Source organism: Saccopteryx bilineata, chromosome 11, assembly GCF_036850765.1.
Source record: "Saccopteryx bilineata isolate mSacBil1 chromosome 11, mSacBil1_pri_phased_curated, whole genome shotgun sequence".
NCBI lineage: Eukaryota > Metazoa > Chordata > Mammalia > Chiroptera > Emballonuridae > Saccopteryx > Saccopteryx bilineata.
Window position 1 is genome coordinate 80,917,995 of NC_089500.1, and position 20,598 is coordinate 80,938,592.

General features: G+C 49.0%; 2 protein-coding genes and 1 non-coding gene across 7 annotated transcripts in view; 2 read left to right on the forward strand and 1 right to left on the reverse strand.

Moving 5' to 3' along the window:
* LOC136315673 (butyrophilin subfamily 3 member A3-like) overlaps window positions 1-5,486 on the forward strand; it is an 83,847-nt gene extending 78,361 nt beyond the window's left edge. For all 5 annotated transcript variants that reach the window (XM_066247453.1, XM_066247461.1, XM_066247459.1 and 2 more), the window contains 3 exons: window positions 1,017-1,043; window positions 1,441-1,467; window positions 3,608-5,486. In XM_066247453.1, the coding sequence (XP_066103550.1) occupies window positions 1,017-1,043; window positions 1,441-1,467; window positions 3,608-4,293 (740 nt within the window). In that variant the 3' untranslated portion in view covers window positions 4,294-5,486. The remainder of the gene's footprint in view (window positions 1-1,016; window positions 1,044-1,440; window positions 1,468-3,607) is intronic.
* A 5,801-nt stretch (window positions 5,487-11,287) lies between these two features.
* Window positions 11,288-18,186, forward strand: BTN1A1 (butyrophilin subfamily 1 member A1). The gene is made up of 7 exons (XM_066246625.1): window positions 11,288-11,378; window positions 11,609-11,956; window positions 14,032-14,313; window positions 15,138-15,287; window positions 15,750-15,770; window positions 15,871-15,897; window positions 16,252-18,186. The coding sequence occupies exons 1-7, from the start codon at window positions 11,300-11,302 to the stop codon at window positions 16,923-16,925; spliced, it is 1,581 nt and encodes a 526-aa protein (XP_066102722.1). The 5' UTR covers window positions 11,288-11,299; the 3' UTR covers window positions 16,926-18,186.
* A 1,773-nt stretch (window positions 18,187-19,959) lies between these two features.
* On the reverse strand, window positions 19,960-20,033 carry TRNAT-AGU (transfer RNA threonine (anticodon AGU)). The gene has a single exon. It is a non-coding gene; the product is annotated as a tRNA-Thr (tRNA).
* Window positions 20,034-20,598: the final 565 nt, after the last annotated feature.

A 20,598-nucleotide genomic window follows, 5' to 3' on the forward strand; every position in this document is an offset into this window, starting at 1 on the left:
CTTTACACAGTCTGTAGTCTGCTGAGAAGAAACCAAAGGAGAGAGAAGTGTCTCTCAGTGTGACTACAGTGTCAGGTGTTACAGATACCGCTGCTGAAAAAAATAGTATCTGAGATTTTTCTCATTAAGTCGTCCAGTTCTTTTCGGAAGTAGGCAGGAAATAACACAGATTGAGAGAGACGCATTCTAGCACACATACATATACACACACGACTGCACACGGGGAGCCCATGCCCAGGTATGGGAGTAAGGTAGTCACCTCTTATCCGAGGGGGACGCATTCCAAGACCCCCTTGGATGCCTGAAACCGTGGATAGTACCAAACCCTGTATATGCTACGTTTTTCCTTTTCACTTAAAGGAAGGCTTCTCGTGGACATACCCGAATTCCAATATACTGCTCTTGTGCCTTGTGGTCATTATTAAGTAAAGTAAGTGTGACTTGGACACAAGCACTGAGGCACTGCCGTAGTAGATCTGATCATTGAGCAGGTAGGTTACTAACTGACGAAGGGGATGGCGGGGAATACACAAGGTAGACATGCTCAACCAAGGGACTGTTCGCTAGGGGGCAGGTCAGAGCAGGATGACACGAGATTTCATCATCCTAATCAGAGTGGTCTGCAATTTACATCTTAAAAATTATTTATTTCTGGAATTTTTCCTTTTACAAATTGTTTATTTCTGGAATTTTTCATTTAATATATTTTGACTGCGGTATACTGAGGATAACTGAAATTTCAGAAAGCAAAACCCTGGACACAGGGTGACTGCTGTGTAAACACATACAGAACAGATCTGCAGTGACAGCTGGGAAAGCTCGTCCAGGGTGCCTGGGGTGGGGGTATTAGATGGAGTTGATTTTGAAGAGGAGAGACAGCAGAGAATAGAACAGGCAGAGGGAGATGTAGGAAGGGTGCAATGGTCAAAAAGGAAGATTAGATGGGTGCAAAAGGGAGAAAAAAGAAATGACCCAGAAATGACAGCTTAGGTGATGGTCTGCTGTCTCCCTTGCAGGTGGGGAGAAGGCTCAGGCTTATGCTGGTGAGTGACTCTGATGCTCTCTATGTACAAAGCATTTAAACCCTCTCTCTGCTGATGAGGAATAATCAGATCCGGCTCAGAGGCCCATGTTCTGTGGTGCACCACCCTGCCTTTCTGGACACTCAGAGAGGACCATTCAGAAATAGTGTCCCCTCACCCTGTTGACACACATGCCCACACATGGACAAAGTCCAGCCATGTTTCCTGCAGCCCCTGTATGATCGAGGAAAGCCCAAGATTCGGAGAGGTTTCATGCCTGATCCGAAGAGCTGTAGATGAAGGAAACCGGATGTTGGAAGAGACCGAGGAGAGGAGAGAGAAGAGGCTTAGTGAGGGGGATGGGTGGCGGGAAAATGGAAATAATGACCTTTCCTTCTGTATCTCTCCTTTCCTTCAGAGTTGAAGATGACCCTTTTCCAACCTGGTGAGTCACTGTATGTCCCCTAAGACAAGGACTGAGGGACCCTGCTCCCTTTTTATTCTCTAGTTCTTGACTGGGAGAGTTCTGGGTGGGTGACTTGAGGTCTCTGTGTGTCCTCAAGTTCCTCAATGTTTCTGAGTTTTAGTCTCCTCATTTTAGATGATGGTGGTAATTCCTACTATGTGAGGGTTGCAGTAAAGGCTAAATAAAGAAACGAATGTGTATTGGTCAAAACACCAGCAAAAAAGAGATGGCCTGTTCACAATGGCTGTTTGATGACAATGATGACAATGACCACTGTAAGGAGAAGGTACCTTAGAACCTAAAAACAATGCAGGCCACTCCTTAGAATGTAACAGATCATATTACAGGGTAATATAGTCACATGAGTACTGATAACCCAGATCAGAGCACAGAACAACCCAGCAATCTGCACAGATTATTCACCACTAACAGACCCATTACAGTTTTGTTTTTTTGTTTGTCTGTTTGTTTTTAGTGAGAGGAGGGGAGGCAGAGAGACAGACTCCTGCATGTGCCTGACTGTGATCCACCTGGCACGCCCACCAGGGGGCGATGCTCTGCCCATCTGGGGCATTGCTCCATTGCAACTGGAGCCATTCTAGCACCTGAGTCAGAGGCCATGGAGCCGTACTCAGCATCGAGGCCAACTTTTCTCCAATGGAGCCTTGGCTGTGGGAGGGGAAGAGAGAGACAAAGAGAACGGAGAGGGGGAGGGGTGGAGAAGCAGATAGGTGCTTCTCCTGTGTGCTCTGGCCAGGAATCAAACCCAGGACTTCCACACACCAGGCCGATGCTCTACCACTGAGCCAATCCAGGGCCAGTACTTTTTTTTTTTTTTACAGTATAACTCAGGCACTAATGATACATAGGGTAAAGGAACAACAAAATTTGGTAACACCAGGTCATACCTCCTGGTGGTCTTTTGATAGATGGTTCTTTGTAATTGATACTATCACTAGTTTGACACTGACCTCAGATGTCACATCATTCTAGCTATTACTAACAAAAAAGTTCATGGCTATATATTAAGGCAAACAGATAATCATCACCTGGCAGGCTTTGGTGTGCTTGTTGAGGACAGTGAAGTATATCAATGGTCACAGTATGAAAAGAAGAAAATCAGTGACACTAGGTGCAGTTAATTGTGTTCACAGCCACATCTGCACAGTGATGAAGGAGAGTTTAGAGAAGGGACGACTTGCAGGGGGAGGGGTGACATTAAAGGAAACCAGCAAGGATGAATGGTGCCCCAGGGCGCACACAGTGGGAGCTGTCACCACCCCTAGGCTGAAGGGGGAGGGACAGGGAACAGTCACTGGAGCCCAGAGGAAGCTGGAGCTCAGGGAGAGGCTGCCTGAGAGGAGTCAGGCTCTGTTAGAGCATCTCCAGTGGAGGAAGTGGGGGAGTCAGTGCTGGGCCTCTTTCCTTTCTCCTTCCTGTCTCAGCTGGTACCTCCTCTTGGCCAAACCCAGCAGGTACCAGAGGCAAGGAACCCAGTGCTTTTGTCCATAGATGACTGATTTCTGGGTCAGAGAGGGTGAGCAAAGGTGGGGAGTGGACCTAAGAGCTACAGTGTGTATCCAACATGTCCCCAAGCACAGAAGAAACATCACACCAGGCACTTTCTCCATGCCTGTCATTGGGCTACGGACATCACACAATTTGTCTTATTCTACCACAGAGATTAGTATTTTTACCCCCATTTTACACTTATGAACTTGAGACTCAAGATATTATGCAGTTTTTGTCTGTGGAGGAAAAAACAGTGTAGAATGGGAAGTCACCCAGCTCAGGAGGGAGCAAGGGCTGAAATTTGAGCCCATGTGACTGTACAGCACAGGTGGGCACGGTCATGTTGGGGAGGGAAATGGAAAAGGTGGAAGGTGACAGCTCACTATGGTAGGTTAGACTGATCCTGACCCTCCCCACCTTCTGCTTCCTCATTGAACCCTCTCCCTTCCCTGTGGGTTCTCTTGGCCTGGCTGAGGGTCACATCCAAGACAGGCTGGGAACCCCAGGCTCTCATCTCAGGCCGTATCAGCCAGACCCAGTCCTTGTAGGCTGAGACTCTGAGTTCCAGGAACCATGGCTGACTCCACACTATCTGAACCCTCTGCAGCTGATGTGCTTCTGGATCCAGGCACCGCGTACCCCAAGCTCATTGTTTCCCAGGACCAGAGGAGCCTGCAGTGGGCAGACACACAGGAGAGCCTGCCTGACAACCCCAAGAGATTTGACTGCTTTTGCTGCGTGCTGGGCTGTGAGAGCTTCACCTCAGGGAGACATTTCTGGGAGGTGGAGGTGGGGGACTGGGAACATTGGCATATTGGGGTGTGCAGGGAGAACGTGGAGAGAAAACATTGGGTTAAGATGATACCCGAGAATGGGTTCTGGACAATGGGGCTGTCTAATAGGAACAACTACAGGGCTTTTACAGAACCCTGGACCAAACTGACAGTTGTTAACCCTCCTGAAAGAGTGGGGGTTTTCCTGGACTATGAGTTGCAGGAGGTGTCCTTCTACAATGCCATCGATGGATCCCACATCCACACCTTCCCACAAACCTCCTTCTCTGGGCCTCTGTGCCCTGTTTTCAAGATTTTAAGGTTGGAGCCCACTGTTTTGACCATTTGCCCAGCACAAAGAGGAGTGGACAGTTCCCTTGTGCCTGACACAGTTCCTGATTTTCCCCTGGAGACCCCAGTAACCTTGGGCTCAAATGAAGAGAATGGGGACCCTCAGGCTGAAGCAACAATGTCTTTGCTTCCTCCTATTGAGCCTGCAGTTGAAAGCCTGGAACGCTGAGGTCACTGGTTCGAAGCCCTGGGCTTGCCTGGTCAAGGCACATATAGGAGTTGATGCTGCTTGCTCCTCCCCCCACACATACACACATGTTCTTTCTCTCTCCTCTCTAAAATGAATAAATAAAAGCTAAAAAAAATAAAAAATAATAAAAAAGAAAGCCTCCTGAACAGCAAAATGTCACCACAATAAAACTTACTAAAAACACAGTGTGAAGCACTTCACTAATGTTAGTTCAACTTTTACACACGACAGAGAAGGAGGCGGTGCAGAAAGTGAGTTAACTTTCCTAACGTGATGTGGCCAGACTCAACCTTAGCTTCTATACATAGATAACTTAAAATGTACCAGGTACTGTGCTAAATGCTTCAGGGGCATCTCACTCACTAATCCTCACAATCCTCTGTGAGGTAGTCTCATTTGGAAATATGAAAACAGGGCCAAGTAAAGTGACATAATTCATGCAGAAAGTCGTGTTGAAGAGAGAGGTTCAGTGTCTGCCCCCTCCCTCTACCTCTGGACTAGTCCTTTGCAGCCATCTGTTCTTGCCAACATGTTGGGCAAAGTCACTGAGATTCCCTTCTCAAGGTACCATGGATACAGGCCAGAGTCAGTGACTATGAAGACCACACCCCACTTGGATTCTTCAAGGTCAACTGCATTATTGACTGGTTTCTGCAGGATGATTTCTTCCAGAAAACAAACTCACAGTGACCACATCACACAGAGCTGAGATGGCACTATAGGTCAACCTGTTATCCAACAATGAGACCTCTGATCATGGAGCAGAACCAACACTCCTACTTCATACGTAAAGATCTGTGAAACACAAATTTGGAAGAAGGGGGCTAGATGAGCTTCAGTGATGTTTCCATCACATTCTAGATCCATCTGCAGGGAAGGGACGTCCCACCTCTGCTCAGTCACTGATGTTACTGGAGGTTCCTGGGGAAAAGCCACTCTTCATCATCACTTGATTATTTGCAACTGTATGTCCTCTATCCTGTGTATGATTGTCAGCCTACATTTGTTAATTTGTTAATAATCTTCACTCTTCAACTGAGCTTCCTTTAGACTTCAAGTCCCCACAGTGTACTCACCACAGTTGGACAGTTTATGTCTTAGCAACTTTTATACAAAATTTTTATTTTATTAGTTGTGTATTGCTGCCATAATAAATACCACAAATTTCATGACTTAATACAACACAGATTTATTACCTCACATTTCTGTGGGTCAGAAGTCCAACATGGCTCCCGCTGGGCTGAAACCAAGGTGTCTGCAGGCTGGGTTCCTTTCTGCGGGATCCAGGGAAGAGTCTTTATCTTGCTAGATTCTGATTATTGGCAGAAGCGAGTTTCCTGCAGTGGTGGGTTCCTTTCTGCGGGATCCAGGGAAGAGTCTTTATCTTGCTAGATTCTGATTATTGGCAGAAGCGAGTTTCCTGCAGTGGTGGGACCCAGGTTGGCATTCCTTGCTGGCTGTTGGAAGAAGTTGAGGACACTCCAGGCTGGGAACATCTGGAAGTGTTCTTGCAGGAGCAGATGTGAAGGAACAATTCAGGTGAAGGGAATGGCGTGGGGACAGAGTCCCAGTCCTGGAGTAATTGCTGGTGGGGACACTGTCAGTGTGCTAACTGCAGTGTCAGGTTGAGTCACAAGGGAATGAGAGGCCTGCAGAGAAAGCATTCAGGCTTATGTAGGAAATGTTAAGAAATGTGCCTTGGGAAGATTATTCTAGAAGAAATGTACACAATGGCCCGATTGGGGTTTGTGAGGCACAAGAAGGGAACTTCGTGTGGGTGGAGGGGTGCTGTACTCAACCAGCCCACCTGCTGGCAGAGGAGGAAGCCCTTGTTCGCTCCCACGTCCTGGATCCGGAGGGCACTGGAGTGCCACCTTCTGATGGAAAGACAAGGTTTTTGCCTCTCACTCGGCATCCTCACATCTTTCTCTCATAGTTTCTGAATAAGAGCTGCTGTCGCTGTTATGTGTCTCTAGTTTCCACCCCAGCCCCTCCCTGAACCCACTCATATCTCCCCCAACCCTCTACTAGCCCACAACTTGAACAAGATTTTTTGGGTTTAGAAAGAAAGTGCTTATGTTCACCTCAATGCCTGCCCACGCCCAACTTCACCCCCTATACACACCTGCAGGTGTTCATTCTAGAAGATCCTCAGCCAGTGAGGACCTGGATTGTGGATAAACCCTGTGTTCTCATCCCTCAGTGACAATTCTGAGATGGCGGCTTCCAGTTCCACATGGTCTCTCAGAGAGTCCCCAGAGAGACTGAGCCCCAGGTGCCCACATGTGTCCAGGTTTTTTTTACCTCATCCTTTATTGGGTCCTCCCTGTCTCATTTCCTCACTTCTCCACAGTGTTTTCTGGGATCACGTCCCAAATAAGTTTTTTGCCTGCATCTCTGTCTCAGGGTCTGCTCTTGAGGGAACTCAGACTAAGACCAGGTCTGAGGTGGGAACAAGAACAACAGCAAAATCAAGAAGAAAACATGAATAAGCTCATGGTTGGCTCTTAAATTTTCTAAACTCTGTATCCTCCTGTTTTCTGGATCTAGTCCCTCAGGGAGTGAGTGTAGCCCTGCTTGGAGGCTCTTCCCCACCAGGTGACAGGGAGAGGCTGAACTGGGTAGTTTGTGGGGAGCACGCAGAGTGCTCCAGACCTCCCAGGTCCTCCCTGCATCCTCCTGGTTCTCCCTTGCTCAGTCCAACCTCACTTTATTGGCTTCTCTAAGTTCCTTATCTTTCCCTTTTGTTTATTCTAGGAACTCTCCTGTTTCAAAAGCATTTCCGGGAATATGACTCAGAGATGTCTCTACTCAACCTGACCCCAGGGCATACTTCACCTCCCCAACCCCACACCTGTCTCTCTTCCGCAGAGAAACCAATCTCGGGGCCTCCTCACTTCCCTCCCTGCCCGTCACATACACAGTCTCTGTGGAGCACAGTGCACATAAATTCAACTCAACACAGGCTTGGTTAATAGGGGAGTGACGACATTGTTACAATGTCAACACATCATGGGGTCATATCTGATTATTACCAGTGAGCCAACAGTGTGTGCTCGGGGAAGAGCGAGGGACCACAGAGCTCAGTAGCAAGCCAGAGAACACGGTGCTGTATACAATGCCCTTCACCCAGTCCTTTGTCTTAGCTTGGTTTAACCACATGCAAAAGAGACAAACCCAAAAGCCCCAGCCAGAGCCGTCTCCAGGGCATTCCCACAGTTCACAGAAAGCTGCAGCTGGGAAGAGGGGGAGACACACTACTTTCTTAAGGCTTGAGAGGGTGTTGTGGGTTGAGACAAACACATCTCCATCCAAATTCTGCCAATGGTTAGGTCGGCTCTTGGAGAAAATGAAGGAAAAGAAGGACACGGAAGAACACCAGATTCTCCAGCATTTTCTTGAGCAGATTAAGGTGCCTGTACTTGGTGCTGGAATCACTACGGAGATATGCCGGGACTTTCAGGCAAAAAGTGACGTGATCAGATTAGAATTTGGGAAGTCATTCTCCTGGCAGTCTGGTGCATCAGTCTTTTGTTGGGTCTTAATCATGGTCTCAATTAAAATGCCAAGAACAAACTGTAGTGGTGAAGGATTTTTGCCACAAATATAGAGTTGACATCTTCAATTTTAAAAAAACTCATACAGATTGATAAGAAACGACACCAGAACTTGTCTAGAAAAAAAAAATCTAAAAAATGGACAATTGGCTTGAAGAATTCACTTTCAGAATGTATTTAATGGTTAGTATGAAAAGTGACCAGCCTCTATGATGTCGATGCATAGTGAAATAATAATTTAATCCATTCAGCAGTGTAGACAGGGATTAGGCGAGAAAGACATTTCCTGTGCACTATTTATAATAGATAAAAAAAAACCCCGAAGATGTCCTCAATCTTAGGAAATATATGAACCTATAAACATGGTTGCATATAGCTGTTAACCATGTTTTCAATTATGCAAAAGCCTTATCTATTCTGGTGTTTTGTTTTGTTTTTTAATGTGTATGATCATAAAATAAAGACTGGGAGAAAATATGCCAGACTGTGAGTAATTTTAGAGGTGATTCTTTTTTATTTTAGAGGTGATTCTTTTTTTTTTTTGCATTTTTCTGAAGCTGGAAACAGGGAGAGACAGTCAGACAGACTCCCGCATGCGCCCGACCGGGATCCACCCGGCACGCCCACCATGGGGCGATGCTCTGCCCACCAGGGGGCGATGCTCTGCCCATCCTGGTCGTCGCCATGTTGCGACCAGAGCCACTCTAGCGCCTGGGGCAGAGGCCACAGAGCCATCCCCAGCGCCCGGGCCATCTTTGCTCCAATGGAGCCTTGGCTGCGGGAGGGGAAGAGAGAGACAGAGAGGAAGGCGCGGCGGAGGGGTGGAGAAGCAAATGGGTGCTTCTCCTGTGTGCCCTGGCCGGGAATCGAACCCGGGTCCTCCGCACGCTAGGCCGACGCTCTACCGCTGAGCCAACCGGCCAGGGCCTAGAGGTGATTCTTAATTGGTGACATTATGGGTGATTTCTACTTTTAAAAAATGTTTTTTTCATTTTTTAAGTTTTTCCATGACAATAAGAGGGTTAGCCTCCAATGAGGAACACGGGCCTCGTGAATTGCTCCTAGGGAGGCAATGCTTTTCGTCCTGAAAACTGAATCACTTACACATACTCAGGGCTTACCTTATATCTCAACCCACAGAAATAAGACAATAATACAGGCTTACCCTCTTCTAAATCCTTACTGTATGCTAAGTGCTTTACAGACTTAATCTCATGGCATCCTCCCAAGACCTCTCTGTGTAATAAGGTGCCAAGGAACTGTAAAACTTAGCATTAGCAATGCCATTTTAAAGAGGAAAAGTCAGGCCTCTTACCCCCTCCTTTCTGTGGAGAAAGGGAAGAGAAGAATGCAAGAGCTTTCTGGCTTACAAGGGCAGCTGGGTTTAGCTGACTCCTAGCATTCTCTGAAAGGGTGTGTGGATCCACTTGCCACACAGAGCAAAGAAGATAGAACTTATCTGAAAACCTTAGAAAAAAATGTTTAGGTACCTTAATCAAGAATGTCTATTCTTGGACTCACGTTATAGTCATTAGAGTAACGTATACCTCTAGACCAGGGGTCGGGAACCTATGGCTCACGAGGCAGATGTGGCTCTTTTGATGGCTGCATCTGGCTCGCAGACAAATCTTTAATAAAAAAAATAATAATAACATTAAAAATATAAAACATTCTCATGTATTACAATCCATTCATTTCCTACCGTTTATGTTCATGGTTGCAGGTGGCTGGAGCCAATCACAGCTGTCCTTTGGGACAACACCAATTTTTTTTTTAATTTTTATTTTATTTATTCATTTTTAGAGAGGAGAGAGAGAGAGACAGAGAGGGAGAGAGAGGAGAGACAGAGAAGGGGGGAGGAGCTGGAGGCATCAACTCCCATATGTGCCTTGACCAGGCAAGCCCAGGGTTTTGAACCGGCGACCTCAGCATTTCCAGGTCGACGCTTTATCCACTGCGCCACCACAGGTCAGGCAACACCAAATTTTTATTGGATAATGCCTAACATACATGGGTCATTGTATGGCTCTCATGGAATTACATTTTAAGATATGTGGCGTTCATGGCTCTCTCAGCCAAAAATTTCCCGACTCCTGCTCTAGACAAAGGGATCACCAGCCCCTCCTTACCAACTCCAACCAGTACTTGATTTTGTATAAAAGCACACTCAGAACTGTATGAGGCCCTACATGATTTGGGATTGTGCCCCACATAGCTAGCCAGCTAATTATTGATAATAAACTCTTCAAACATTCATCTGGACTTGGTGTCTTTGTGGAACTCGCTGGTTACATTTCAACATCTGAAGAATGTCATTATTAACAATATTCCCATTTTAGAGATAAAAGAACCGAGGCTTCACATCCCATCCCAGAGTTCTCTTGACCCCCTTTCTTTTTTCACTCCATCTCATTTGGTTAATCCAGCTCATCAGTGTAGATAGATCCTGTTCTCTGAGCAGCAGACCACAAGTCCAAAGAAAGATGCTGCCCCATTGCTGGAAAACTCCCAACTCCTTTTCCAAAGTAAATACATGGGGGGAAGGGGGGGGGCAGGCAGTCCCGAGAGCACTTCCCCCTTCCGTCTCCCGCTGGCTTTAATTTTGCCCCCGGGGCCTCTACCAGGCTTCTCACTTGGTAGCAGTGGCTGGTCAGTGCCTTTTCCTGCAAGATCCCAGGTCAGTCTCTGCGACTCCTCTCATCCAGGATGCGTTTTCTCTCCCTCTGGCTCCTCTCTCCCAAGTCCCAGGCGCTCTGCAATCCACACCCTTCGCTGTCCTCTGCTCCTGGCCTGTCCCTCTCCTCCCAACGTTTCCTGCGTCCTCCACTTCATTCCGGGGACTCTACCTCCGCTTCCATCGCCTCATCTATATCCTCTCTGCTAAAGGCACAGACCAGCTTACTGTGCTGTGAAGAAGAGTTTGTTGGTTTTGTTGTTTGTTTTTCAGGACACTGGTTCCAAAATTTGTTCATTATATGCCTCCCATTAATGGGCACTATGTCCCACAGTTCCAGCCTCCTAAGGGTTTTAGGGCCCATTTTGGTGTTTGTTTGTTTTAGAGAGAAATGAAAGGGGGCGGGAGAGAGAGAAAAGCATCGTCTTGCTGTTCCACTCATCCATGCATTGGTTGATCCCTGTATGTGCCCTGACCGGGTATCAAACCCACATCCACGGTGTGTGGAGGGGAGTTTATGAGGGGGGTGTGCCAACCAACGGAGCCACCCGGCCAGGACTCCCTTCCGTGGTTTTACACAAACTTGACACGAGGGTGGGGGGCGGGCGGGCAGCTGGACTGGACACTGGGGAGCGGCGGGGCCTGGGGCGGCTTCTGAGTAAGGACTGGAGCCCCCCCGAGAGGAAGACCGCCCGGGGAACCTCCTGTCCGTTGTCGCCTAGGCCGGACCCCGAGACTCCCGCAGAGGCGCGAGATGGCCGTCTCCCCCAGCCCCTGGCTGCCCGGGAGTCTGCTCGCCTTCATTCTCCTCCAGCTGCCCGGGCTGGACGCAGGTGAGTCTCCTCCGCTCTGTCTCTGCGCTGGGCCGAGGCGTCTCAGCAAACCTAAACGACCCCCTCCGGCTCTCCCTGGGGACTCCCGCTGGGCCCCCGGTGGGCTCCGTCGGGCCGTCCCGGGAACAAGAGGAATCGTGGCGGAGATGTGGCCCCCGGCGGGAGCCTGGTCTCGGCCAGCCCTCACCCCCGTGTCCCCACTCTGTCTGACCGGTCCGGCTTTCTGGCAGCTCACCTGGACGTGGTGGGGCCCCCGGAGCCCATCCTGGCCGTCGTGGGTGAGGACGCGGAGCTGCCCTGCCGCCTGTCCCCGAACGTGAGCGCGGAGCACGTGGAGCTGCGCTGGCTGCGCGAGCAGGAGACCCTCGCGGTGCTGGTGCACCGAGACGGGCGCGCGCAGGACGCGGAGCAGATGGCCCGGTACCGGGGCAGAGCCTCGCTGGTGCAGGAGGGCCTCGCCGAGGGCCGCGTGGCCCTCAGGATCCGCGGGGTCCAGGCCTCGGACGCCGGGGAGTACCGGTGCTCCTTCAGGCAGGACGACAGCCACGGAGAGGCCAGAGCGCGCCTGCAGGTGGCCGGTGAGTGCGGCGGGGGCCTTTCCCCGCGACGCCCGCGCGGTGGCCGTCTTCTTGGTTCTGTCTCTTTGCAACATTCAGACGTTCCCCGAATCCCTTTCCGGCTGGAAGGGGCTGGCAGGCCTCGAGTGGGAGGCGAGTGGGAAGGGGTTTGAGGCTCAGTGGCGCAGCAAATTGCCTTTCTTATATAGAAATTCCTTTCACGCATCTCCTGTCTTGTCTTCTCGAGTTTAGGATAATTTTATTAATTAAGCCCATGGCAGAGGGAAGGCTCTAGAACACTACTAGTACACCACCCACGTTCTTGATCGAGTCCCAGAACTGAGCGTTCACGTTGTGTCAGGTTTCACCATCACCGCCGGCTCCCGTGAGCGTCTCCGTGCACACCTCCAGGCTGCTTTGCGGGTTAATATCCCAAATAGTGTCCCCTGCACTCCTGAGATCATAAAGCATGGCTGCTTGTTAACCTGCCTAGAAGAGGTTTTGCTTTTCTTCCCCTTTGTTGCTTCAAGCCAGATTTCGGGGTGAAACAACAAGGAACAGGGTAAGCCTTCGGGTGGACCGTGCAGAGGTCTGACTTCCCCACTGCCTGGGTGGGCAGCAAGGAGATCTCTCCCAACCCGTTTCCTCCTTACTGTAAAAACTAGGAAGATTTTGCAAAGATTGAAGTCAAATTAGACAATATCTGAGAGGCTGTCCACTCTAAAAGCATTCTATACTTATATTATTACTGCTCTGCAATGGATGATATACAAGAATATTCCCCTTTGTGTGTAAAGTTTGAAAACTTTGGGTGAAATCTGAGTTCCTGGCTCATAACAGGCTGCATCGTGAGCAGCATGCATTTCTTTTTTTTCTTTTTTTCTGAAGTTGGAACCGGGGAGGCAGACAGACTCCCGCATGCACCCAACCGGGATCCACCCCGCATGCCCACCAGGGGGCGATGCTCTGCCCATCTGGGGCGTTGCTCAGTTGCAATCAGAGCCATTCTAGCACCTGAGGTGGAGGCCATGGAGCCATCCTCAGTGCCCGGGCCCTCTTTGCTCCAATGGAGCCTTGGCTGCCGAAGGGGAAGAGAGAGACAGAGAGGAAGGAGAGGGAGAGGGGTGGAGAAGCAGATGGGCGCTTCTCCTGTGTGTGCCCTGGCTGGGAATCGAACCTGGGACTCCTGCACGCCAGACCGACGCTCTACCACTGAGCCAACCGGCCAGGGCACATTTCCTTTTTAGGAAATTGTCTCCAAAATGTACTGTAAAACCCTAGAGGTTTGATATCATAAAACTGTCATCGTCACCTTTTATGAATGACAGGCAACCTTGAGAATCTGCTGAAAGTGGCTGCCCTTTTCATGAGGAGAACACATATTCTCACTTACACACACAAACTTGGGATATGGATTGAAACCGATAGTCATGGACATGTGTTTAAGGACTCTTCTTGGTAGCTGGATGGTTTTTTGTTTTTTGTCTTTCTGTACTCTGTGAAAGTATAAGAAAATAATTAGGCTGAAGAAACCAGAAAAGCAGGTGTTGATTTATGTCAGGACATAATTGTTTAAGAGAAATGAAGTTGAAATCATTTCAGAAAATTTCTGAATCAGTATCATGGGTAAAGGAAGCTTAAAATGTCAGCGAGGATCTCAGTGCTAAGGGCCTTCAGCTCCTTCTCCTCAAGAAGACTCCTTCTCTATTCATCTTTAAATACCCAATGTCCATTCTCCTCTTTCCCAAAGCCTTCTCATAATACTTCCAACCACAGAGCTCCTTCTCATCTCTGGAGCTCCCAGCCTAGACCACTGGTCCATCCTTAGTCATTGGTCTTGACATTCTATGTCTGCCCATCAAACTCCTGCCCACATTTCAACCACTAAATCCCAACATGGCGTCCCTATCTGATGAGGTTATGAAATCCCTTGTATTGACACTTCAGTTTCCTTGTGTCAGGAAATATGGAGAGGAGTCCCCCTCATTCTCCATCCCCTTTGTGCATTTTGTTCTCAAACTACGCAGTCCTGTGGTTATAAGGCTCTCTCAGAAGGGTGGCCACTGAAGGAGAAAGACCAGTCTCTCTCTCCGCAGCTCTGGGCTCCGAACCTCACATTCATATGGAAGTTCAGGAGACTGGGGAGACCCGGCTGGAGTGCACTTCAGTGGGATGGTTCCCAGAGCCCCAGGTGCAGTGGAAAAGAGCCACAGGAGAGAAGTTTGCATCCATGTCGGAGTCCAGGAATCCTGATGAGGAAGGCTTGTTCTCTGTGGCAGCGTCAGTGATCATCAGGGACGCCTCCGTGGAGAACGTGTCCTGCTGTATTCAGAACCCCCTTCTGGGCCAGGAGAAGGCAGTAGAGGTTTCCATACCAGGTCTGTGAAACCAAAACTGGGTTGCTATCTGACACAGGTTCGGGGCCACATCAGCTGGGATACCTGCTCAGCATGAGCTCACGGGAGGGGGGGGGTTCACTTTTTCCACCTAGAACCCTGCTCACTGACTTGAGGGAGAACCACCAACTTTGCTTGAAGGGTCAAGAGTCTGAAGGCATACACTGTACCCAGACCTCAGAGAAATTCTAGATTTTCCTTCTTAGGAGGTAGAATCTTAGCTAGAGCTTTGCCCCTGGAGGCCTTCCTCATCCAGAGACTCTGTCCTTGAGCAAACAGGAAGACTAAGCTCTCCTGTTTCCTCCTCGGCTCCTCTCTCCCCGCCCCGTCCTGGGTCCTCAGGAAAGCGAATCTCCTCATTGTTCCCCACACACTGCCTCTGGCCCCGGAAGGAATTGTTCCTTATCCTGTGGTCACTGAGACCTGTGCTGTAGCGCACAGACTGGGCCTTTCCCCTTCCTGGTTTACTTCCCTCATTCCCTTGGTGCCCAGACCCAACATTGATCATTAGGGAAGAATTTTCATATCAACATGAATTAGTCCATTTTTTCCCCCTTTCCTTCACACGTTCAGTCCCAAAGTGACCTTTGTTCATTTTCATTCCTCTCTTTCTCTGCTCTTTCCTACCTAAGATCAAACTTAAAAAAAAAAAAAAATAGAGGGGTATTTGGAGGGGCTCTTTTTGGCATGGGAGGAATGAGAGAGGTCTAGGTCACCCCACCTTCCAAGTCCCCTTGGAACTAGAAGAGGAGGTGAACTTGCTCAGTTTCTCAACCAATGTTCTCTTTTGGGGGATTTTGTTTTAGCTCCTTTCTTCCCAAGGCTGACTCCCTGGATGGTGGCTGTGGCTGTCATCTTGATGGTCCTAGGAATTCTCACCATCGGATCCATATTTTTCATCTGGAGGCTCTACAAGGAAAGATCCAGACAGAGAAGGGGTGAATTCAGCTCTACAGGTAAGTCACAGAATCCCAGGCTACTTGTCAGGAGTGCTTCTGAGTGACTACCTGCCGATGAAAGTGTTTGACTCTAGAATTCTGAAAGCCAGAGGGCATTAGGAGACTCCTGAAGTCACTGACACTCAGTCTGAGGAAGAACAGAGGTTTGGGTGCAGGAGGGTTCAGAACCAGTTCTAACAGATATGACACCTGATGTTTGCTGGCTTCTCACCTGAAGCTCAGTCCTCACTTTTACCTTGGTTTCCCAGTAATGCTTAAAGATCTGATCCCAAGCCAGTAGGAACTTCCTTTCTATTTCTCAGAAAACAAAACAGTCCTTGTTCTTCATTACTGATACTGTTTCAGCAATCGGCTAGTCATGATTTAACAGTTACTCCTTTGTGTGTTTTTCACACCAGTTTTGTCCCGCCCATCATGTCCGCTATAGAAGGTCATTAGGTATTTCTGTTTGTTTTCCAGAGAAACTTCTAAAGGAGCTCAGTAAGTTCTGTCTTGTCATTATTTCACCCTTGAGATTTTCTTTCTTTTTTTTTTTAAAAAAATAAAACCTGCCAATAACTGTCTATCTCTTTCATTGCAGAGTGGAAAAAAGCTACATTGCATGCAGGTCAGTGGCTCTCAATTTCTCAAGGAGCTCCCAGGGATTCAAAGTCCTGGAATACTTGCAGATGAAAGCACCACCACCTTTTAGTGAGGCACATGATTGGTCCTTGGGAGATGACTAGGAGACAAGCCCTGTCAGACACAGGGCATTAGGCACTGGGAACAGTCAGCTCACATGTCACCCCTCGGCTGTTGGTGGAAAGAGGGAAACAGAAACAGCTGAGCAGACCCAACAACTCTCTTCAAAGGAGAGCTATCAGCTCCTAAATTGGTGCTTTATCCCCTTGGAGAAGGAAGGACTGGTCGTGTAGCCTCTTGCATTCACTCATGCTCAGACCCCCTTCTTCTCTGTGTCTAGTGGACGTGACTCTGGATCCAGACACTGCCCACCCCCACCTCTTTCTGTACGGGGACTCCAAGTCTGTCCGGCTGGAAGATGCACGCCAGGAACTGCCTGAGAAACCAGAGAGATTTGATTCCTGGCCTTGCGTGTTGGGTCGGGAAGCCTTCACCTCGGGGAGACATTACTGGGAGGTGGAGGTGGGAGACAGGACTGACTGGGCAATTGGGGTGTGTAGGGAGGATGTGATGAAGAAAGGATTCGACCCCCTGACTCCTGAGAATGGGTTTTGGGCTGTGGAGCTGTATGGAAATGGATACTGGGCCCTGACCCCCCAGCGGACCCCACTTCCCCTGCCAGGACCCCCCCGCCGGGTGGGGATTTTCCTGGACTATGAGTCAGGAGACATTGTCTTCTACAACATGATGGATGGGTCCCGTATCTACACTTACTCCAAAGCCTCTTTCTCTGGCCCCCTCCGACCATTCTTCTGCCTGTGGTCCTGTGGTAAAAAGCCCCTGACCATCTGCCCGATCACTGATGAACTTGAGGGAGTCACAGTAGTTGCTGATGCCCAGGACCCTTCTAAGGAAATCCCACTGTGCCCCATGGGGCAGGATACTGCCTCTGGGGACATAGAAATGCTTCATTCTAAACTAATCTCTACCCAGCCCAACCAAGAGGCACCTTAAAAACATCCCGGCTTAGCTTTTTCCCTTTGCTCTGACCCCTGTCTGCAACCACCCCACAAGGCTTCAGCTGCCGGCTTCACACGGCTCCGTTGTTTCTTGTTGGTAGTGATGGATTTGTCTTGGGAGGGTTGCGTTGCTGCTGCTAGAGAGTGTAGGGTGTAGGGCCTTCCCAATCTGTTTCTGTACCGACATCCAGGGGCAATAGAGGTGACTCTTCCACTACTTCTGTTCTGCTACCCCTTTTGGAAAAATCCTTAAGGGAAGGACTTGAAACGAACTCAAAAGGCAGCTCAGGGATCAAGATGGGGTTAGGCTGTCATGGGGTTACGACAGAAACATCTTGGTGTCCAGGCTAGAGAGGAGTATTTAGAGGAACCGGAAAGCAGAAACCCCAAAGGGTTCTGAGAACACAGGACCCAAAGCTGAGAAACCCCATAAAGTAACATAGAGGGGACATTATGGTGGAGCAAAGTGAGGTGACCCCAGGTCAGTAATGAACAGCTGGACTGCCCCTAGAGTGTGAGGGCCTGTATCTCAAATTTCCTAAGCCTGTTTTACAGGGTAGAGGAATCAGACCCTACTGCTGCAGGATCTGAGCAGCTGGCAAGGGGGGAGCAGGGAAGAGATGCCCTGAGCAAGGCCCCGTGTCAGAAAGAGAACAGGGCAGAGAAGTTTAGACAAATCTCAAAGCTGTGTGCACAGCTGTCTCTCAGACCCTATTCCTCTCTGCACCAGCTTGTCGCTCCCTTGCCTGGGGGGGTCACCCCACCCTCATTTTGTGGGCTCCATGGTTTCCACTTCCCTTCCCCCTTCCAATCTAGAATCTCTCCATTCAGAGTCATTTCCAGGAATCATCCTTCAGTGATATCACCACTTCATCAGCCACCATCTCAGCCTTGGGCCCCCTCAGCCCTCATCCCAACATCCTGTTTAACTCCTCAAACACACACCCTCAATTAGCACCCGCTGCCCTCGAATTCCACACCGTGCCCACGCACTCTCTCCCCTGGCGGCCTTCCTACCACGTGCTCCCCCTTGGGTCCCCTGAATGCCGTGTCTCTGCTCAGCACAGCTGGCCTGATCGCTCCTGTCTGTATCTGCTTTATCTGCTTTTTCCTTATCCCTGTGGCTTGTCTGACCAATGGATAGCAAATTTACCCATGCTCACACCTGCCACTTCGATTGTACTTCTCCGGTGTTCAGGAGAGAGGTCGCCTGTGGTCTTAACCTAATAAACGAGTCTGTATGATTGACGAAAGCAGCCCCTGCACCTTCCTTATTTTTATTCCAACACGTGGAACTGAAGCAAAAACGGAGGAAAGAAACCTGCGTGGGAATGCTGCTTGCCAAGCAGCACCATTGTTTTTACCCAGGACCCACGCTGGGCCTGACAGCAGCGGCTCCCCGGGGCTCGCGGGCTCAGGGCCTGCTGTCCCATGATGGTGCACACATTTACAAAAAGGCGGTCGCCCTCAGCCCTGTTTGGGTGGTGACTCCATTTCCAGCACTAAAAATGTAACTCTTGGAATTTTCACAGTGCTTTTCCAGGAGGAGGAAATGTTAGGGGAAACTTTAATGGTAATTGTCTTGTAACTGGGAAACAAAGAAACTGGAGTGACCTTTGGAACCACTGTTGAAGGCCCTCATCGTTCAGTGAAACACCCACCTTTCGTTGTGTTGCCCTAAACGAGGATCCTGACCTTAAGGCAAAGGGTCAGAGTGTGCCTGTCAGCACGTGCGTCTCCAGTGTCCTTCTTCCTCGGCCTGCCTCAAACACTGCTCACCCCACACTGGCCGCCGTATGCCACCCGCCAACCCTGGGAGAAGAACACGATTTATCCCTGCTTTAAAAGTATTCACTTAAAAGGTAGTTGCTTTGCTGGTTTGGTGTGTGATGTGCATTTTGCAACGTGTATGTGAAACCTCACCCAGAGTAGACAGGGTGACGACCTCAGGAACCTCTCGCTAAGAGTAGTAAGAAAACCGGCCACAGATTTTAATCAGCTCTGCGATTCCCCTAACTCTTTCCCTTTTCCCCTTCAAGGAAAATGGTCACCAGGCGCAGTCCTGAGCTGGTGACAGATTCTTAGGAAACATCTGTATCCTTCTTTCCCCTAGCTTCAGCTTCTGGGCACGAGGCTGAAGCTGAGGAAGACTTTTATCTGATGAGCCTGGGGGTGCCCTTTCCGGCCGACACCAGGTGCCAGTGCCTGGAGGAAATTACCTCGGTTATTCTGGCTCTATTCCCGAATCTTCCAAAAGAGAAGAAATGTTGCCTTGCCAAATACGTTGTCAAAGCCAAATATCAATACATTGTCTTCATCCCCTGAGGCAGAATCAGTGATAACTGTGATTTCAGAAACCTTTCGGGGGTGTTTACACAAGTTGCTGTGGGGAAAGCCTGGTTGGTATCAAGCGCCTTCTTTGCTGGGTTTAGTAGACACAAAAACTACTTACTCATCCCTTATTTTGTTCTGTTTAACTATTTACTGAAGTATAACATCCATTCAGAAAAGTCCACCAATCTTCAGTGTACAGCTAGATAAATTCAGAACAAGCAGCAAGACACCCCGGGCCCTTGCACCTGTTGTGTATTACACAATCTGGTTTTGGTGGCTGCTGAGAAGGGAGATGATGCAGCCTTCTCCACAGCAGGTTCTCAATCATTCCTTTCTAAAAACATAACCTGCAGCTTGTGAGAGGGCATCCATTTGGGATTTTTCTGGGAAAGAGCATAGAATGAGCAGAGACTGTGATATTGTTTGCGGTCTGGTGACTTTGCCTTCTGCTTTCCCTGCTTTCTATTGTACTTGCTGAAAATAGGTATGTAGGGAAAAAATGTAAGAACAGAAAAGATGGAGATTTTCTCCAAGAGAACAATTTCATCTCTGTGTCCTGATTTTGTAAACTTGAACGTCTATCCTTACACCTATGTGAAACACTTGCGAGACCCCACAGGGGAAATTCACCTTTCAGAATTCACTTTGATCATCCCTCCCCTTTGTTGAGGGCGGAAAAGGAAAAGGACAGAGAAAGGCCCCGCTGGGATTCGAACCCAGGATCTCCTGTTTACTAGACAGGCGCTTTAACCAGCTAAGCCACGGAGCCCGCACGCCGGCTCCTGTCCAAATCGATGAGGAAAGAGGGAGATGTCTGCTTTCGTTCTGTGCATTTCTTTCTTTTTTCTGTACGGAGGTCAGGAGCCACCAAGATGTTTCCCCCAGATCCTAAAAATAAACCTGCTTCTCGCCCCAAAAGAAAACGCTCAGCTGTAGGAAAATAGCCGCCCGGCGCGGGGTGGGCGCAGAAAGAGAGAATCAGGGGAGGGGACCGGCTACATTCACACGAAGACACGCCTCTGGACCGTGCGACACATTGACACCAGATCGCTTCCAGCACCAAGAACTGGCTCGTGCAGGAAGCAAGCTATCCGTTCTCTGGCGGTTTTTAATTAAAATTCCAGTCATTCCTTACCACAAGTCTTTCCCTAAAATTGGATTCCACTTGCCTGCTTCTACATAGCTATTCCAGAGTTGCACCTTAAAAATACAAGGTTTCTTACTTAAAACCTAGTATTGGAAAGAAATACAGAGTGATCCCCTCTACTCTGCAGCTACAGGACAGATACTTTCTGTCCTAAAATTTGTCCAAAGGCTCTGTTTTGATAACATAT